General features: G+C 39.8%; 1 protein-coding gene across 2 annotated transcripts in view; it reads right to left on the bottom strand.

Annotated features, from left to right (window-relative positions):
* Positions 1-5,269, bottom strand: part of apeh (acylaminoacyl-peptide hydrolase) — an 83,950-nt gene that overhangs the window by 5,353 nt on the left and 73,328 nt on the right. For both annotated transcript variants that reach the window (XM_043708398.1, XM_043708397.1), the window contains exons 19-20: positions 3,940-4,130; positions 689-791 (exon numbers count right to left, since the gene is read on the bottom strand). In XM_043708398.1, coding sequence (XP_043564333.1) covers positions 689-791; positions 3,940-4,130 — 294 coding nt within the window. The remainder of the gene's footprint in view (positions 1-688; positions 792-3,939; positions 4,131-5,269) is intronic.

The following is a 5,269-nucleotide window of genomic DNA, read 5'->3' on the forward strand; positions in this document are numbered from 1 at the left end:
GGGTGGGTTCTTTACCCAGAGAGTGGTGGGGGCATGGAATGCGCTGCTTGTGGGAGTGGTAGAGTCAGAATCTTTGGTGACCTTTAAGCGGCAATTGGATAGGTACATGGATGGGTGCTTAAGCTAGGACAAATGTTCGGCACAACATCGTGGGCCGAAGGGCCTGTTCTGTGCTGTATTGTTCTAAGTTCTATGTTATATTAAGAATTTATTACTTTAGGTCATTAGGGTATTATAAAGAAAGGTATAAGAAAACTGGAGGGTAGTTCCAGATCACTGTGTCTTCTGGTTTTGAGATCAGCCCAGACTGATGGGCTGTAATGATTATTGATTTTGTAAGTTTAACCTATATTTCCTATCAACTGTTGGACACAAGTCCATAAATACCAAACTGCCAACAATTTGGACATGTATTCAGCTTGTACTACAGCGCCAAATAAATGGGAAAAAAAACAAGAGCCACATTAATGTACTGAAGACAATATTCTATTTTCAGTCTGCCTGTGCTGACTTGACAGTGCTTGAACACTCATCAAAAGTGAAAAGGTGCTCATTTCAAAGAATCGTAAGTCTGCACACTGATATGACTCTAAAACATCAATGGTTTTATCAGCAATTTAGAAATATATATGGAAATGCAATCAAGTGAACCAAATAGGATAAACGAGAAATATTGCAAATTGCTTACTTGAGAAGCACGTATGATTGGAGATCTATTCAACATTGCTTCCAACAAAGCAGGAGTCGGAAGCTGACCAGCTACGTATTCAAATCCAGCCTCCACCATACACCTAAAAAAAATGATAGTACAAATCTCAACAGTGTAACAATGTACCAACATTTTAGAATTATTTTCTCATAATTCAGAGGCTACCTTTAAAACGATATTTTTACACATTTTTCTGCACAGCTATATTATTTGGCCATGTTTATAGCCAATGTTACCTCTAGATGGAGCACGTCCATGTACAGGTTTACAGCATTTTGTCAGAATGTAAGGTTACAGCCCACCAGCTCAGGAACCTTCTCCAAGAGAACTCAATGAGTTTCAATTCCAATCTAGAATTTATGATGCTTATTAACCCACAAATTAACAAATTTATTGTACTCTAACAGATGTGTTGAATTCCACAAATTGAAATGGTCCAATGATCAGTCGAATCCCATGTCCAGCCAGTGTGCAGTTTGTTGAGCAGCAGTAGCCTCACTGGCTTCAAAGTTCAAAGACCACAATGAATTAGAAACTAGAAAAGAGACTGTAATGCAAAGGTAACAAAGATATTCAGAACATTTCTGAATTGCTCATCAGACCTCACTCATCTATGCTGACAACTCTGCCCCTGGCTCCTGATGTTACCATTCATTGACAGAACATAATCCAATATTACTTGCATCTCTTTGATTAATTCTAAGATTGCTTCCTTGTGTAATGCAAACTTCATATGTTAAGCAGCAGAATAAATTGAATCATTGTACTTTTAAAGTCCACACTAGACAGCAAGTAACTCTTGTTATCTCACATACTTTTCTATTTTGATATATTACAGACAAAAAGAGAGGTGCATTCACTCCGTTTAATGGTTCAGTTTTGCTCCTAATGAACTTTGTAAATGGTAGTAATTTTATAATATGTTTTGAATGTTGAATATATAGTCTTATATTTTGATTTACTTTATGATTTATAATGAAATAGATGTAACTAAAATAATTGGTGCCTTGAAACTGTGGACTGAAATACATCGCCATGGCCAGATTTAATTAACCCTCATCCAATCCAAAAATTACATTTGATCTCAAGACCCCAGTACAACACTATTGAAGATCACCTTGTTTATTTGTAATTGCTTGATAATACAGCAGACAAACATTGCTAATAGGATACATTAAGTCAAAGCATTTTATCTTGCACCTGTAAAGACTCAAATAGGAGTAAAAACCAGTTTCGAAAGGAAGCAACAATAAATATAGCCATGCGAACAAAGTGCTGATTGATTGGGCTGTGGGTGGCATGTAGATACATTAAGAACTATTAAATGATTTAATTAACTGACTCTTCCTCCCGTAAGGTGTTAGATTATGCAATTCACAACTGGGGATGGCAGGATTGCAGAGCTGATATCTGATCTGTTGGTTGTGGGATTGCTTAGCTCAATGTGAGGGTGGGACTTTGTCTCCACACGATGCTGTAATGAACATGCATCTGCAGCCAACAAATTGTTAAGGATGAGGTTAAATATGTTTTTCTCTCATTTCCTTTGCCACCTGCTGCAGACCCAAATTAGTAGCCTCACAGCGCCAGAGACCCGGGTTCAATTCGCGCCTCAGGCGACTGTGTGGAGTTTGCACGTTCTCCCCGTGTCTGCGTGGGTTTCCTCCGGGTGCTCCGGTTTCCTCCCACAGTCCAAAAAAAAATGTGCAGGTCAGGTAAATTGGCCATGCTAAATTGCCCGTAGTGTTAGGTAAGGGGTAAATGTAGGGGTATGGGTGGGTTGCGCTTTGGCGGGGCGGTGTGGACTTGTTGGGCCGAAGGGCCTGTTTCCACACTGTAAGTAATCTAATCTAATCTAATCCTTTAGTACCTAACCAGCTTGAATTTCAACCAGCTTTGAAAGCCCCATCCAGTGTATATATTGCACCTTTGTCACCCTCAGTACTTCCTCCAATTGTTGTTCAACATGGAAGAGTCTTAATACATCAGCAGAGGGAGGACAATACATGGCAACCAGCAAGAGGTTTCCTTGCTTCTGTTTAACCTGAAGCCATGAGACTTCATGGTGTTGAGGACTCTCAACTCTACACCATCACAACTGCCATTCAGCTGAGTCTGTCCTGTGGACGGGACAGGACATATCTAGTGATGGTGATGGTGACATTGTCCGGGAGTGACTATGTCAGTCTTCACTAATAGGAGTTCTCTTTCCCAATTTTGACACTAACCCCAGCTGTTGGTGAGGACGACTTGCAGGGTCTACAGGGCTGTTTCTAGTGTTTAGGTCAATGCTAGGTGGTCCATCTGGTTTCATTTTTTTGTTCAGACTTTGTCGCGATTGATACAACTGAGTGGCATGCTTAGCCATTTCACAGAGCAGTTGAGAGTCAACCACATTGTGGGTCTGGAGTTACACGTAGGCCAGACCAGGTGAGAATGGCAATGCTTTCATGGTAATCACTCTTAATTCCAGATGCTTTTTAATGAATTCAAATTCCACTATCTGCCATGGCAGGATTCAAACCAGTGTCTCCAGAACTTTAGCTGAAATTCTGGGAATAACAGTCTAGCAATAATACCATGAGGCCATCACCTTGAGTTAAGTATGAGCTGGTTGAGCACGGTTGGCACCCATAGAAGGGTCCAAAATTTTCACTTGCTAAAAAGTGCTAAGTCGACCTTAGATTATCAGATTGCAAGAGAAGGTGCGACAAAGCATTTGCACAATACCTCACATAGATATTCTGCAGTGAACACATGACATGCTCTATTAATAGGATGCTGCCATAAAGTCAAAAAGACATTTTGTGACCACACAAGTCAGTAATGTGATATATGAATTTCAATATCAGCATGATACCAAGTACATAAGTCCCAATCACTCGCAGACTACATTAAACAATACATTTCCTTGTTTGTCTGTCTTAGGCAGTGTGCAAGCCATATAAACTAATGTTTTGATTCTAAAGTTGTTTTCTTTCATTTTAGTTCTGAGAAATGAAAGACAAAAAACTTAAGACTTGGATATGTAAGGAAAAGCAGTGCTGTTAGTCCAATGCAAATTTAGGAACTATCAAGCTTTAGTTTATAATGTTTTAAATTCGATCTATAACTTTGTACAAATAATTAAACATTTCTTCTTCAAATGGTTTAAACAAACAAAATTATTTTTTTTTTAAATGCACTAATGAAACAGACGGTCGCCTTCCCCTCATGACATTAGTACTCACCAGTCTGGGATATCTGTTGTTCCTAACATAGAAGCAATGTTAGTGACTGGGTTTCTTATCACACCGGCCTTGTAAAATTCAGGGTATTGTCCAACCAAGTGACTAGCAAGAAAACCTCCATGTGAACCACCAATGACAAAGGCTTTCGACGTATCAGTAAATCTTTCTTTAAGCACCTGTTCTGCTGAAAACTGAAAAGGAAAATGAATATTTAACCACATTAAAAAGCATAAACTGTCATAATCTATTTGACTTGCATTTATTTTATGCTCCAGCAGCAGGAATGGTGCATATCAAAGACAAGAGGAATCTTGCACGGCAATAAAGCAATATCCATGACCAGCGTCCTATAACAGCTGTGAAAAAGCAGATCAATTGCAGGACAAAGCTCAATTCCACTCTAAGAATGCACACATCTGCTTTTATAGATTACTATATCTATATCTTTGAGTTTAGTACATTTTCTCTTGAAATGAACAATATTTTCATAGCATTTACATTTGAAACTGAACTGAATTTATTTGGCATTTAAACTAAAACTACCCTGCTACTGGGCAAAGTTTTCAAATGCTGAAGCTCTGTCTATCTTAATCAATTAAGATAGACAAAGTAAAGCAGATCTTATCAATATTAGTTAATAAGTTAGGACGCTCGAGAGTTATAAATTAACTAGGAAAGACCGAAAGAGAGAGCTAAGAAGAGCCAGTAAAGGACATGAGAAGTCGTTGGCGGATAGGATCAAAGAAAACCCTAAGGCTTTCTATAGGAATAAAAGATTGACATTAGAGTAACATTAGGGCCAATCAAGGATAGTAGTGGGAAGTTGTGCATGGAGTCAGAGGAGATAGGGGAAGCGCTAAATGAATACTCTTCATCAGTATTCACACTAGAAAAAGACAAATGTGGTCAAGGAGAATACTGAGTTACAGGCTACTAGACTAGATGAGTTTGAGGTTCATAAGGTGGTGTTAGTAATTCTGATTCGGAGATGCTGCCGCACAACAATCAACAGACAGGAGGATTCCCTCCCAGTTGGGGAACACTTCATTGGTCCAGGACATTCAGCCTCGGACCTTCGGGTGACCATCTTCCAAGGTGGACTTCGGGACAGGGAGCAGAGGAAAGTGGCCGAGCAGAGGCTTATAGCTAAGTTCGGTACCCAAAGGGAGGGCCTCAACCAGGACCTTGGGTCATGTCACATTACAGGTGATCACCATTGCACCCCACACACACGGACACAGGTATACACAGATGCGCACACACACCCTTACAGACACACACACTCCCACACATGCACCCCCTCACAGACTGAAGACACTCTGCACTCACT

The sequence above is a fragment of the Chiloscyllium plagiosum genome, chromosome 18 (genome assembly GCF_004010195.1).
Source record: "Chiloscyllium plagiosum isolate BGI_BamShark_2017 chromosome 18, ASM401019v2, whole genome shotgun sequence".
Taxonomy (NCBI): domain Eukaryota; kingdom Metazoa; phylum Chordata; class Chondrichthyes; order Orectolobiformes; family Hemiscylliidae; genus Chiloscyllium; species Chiloscyllium plagiosum.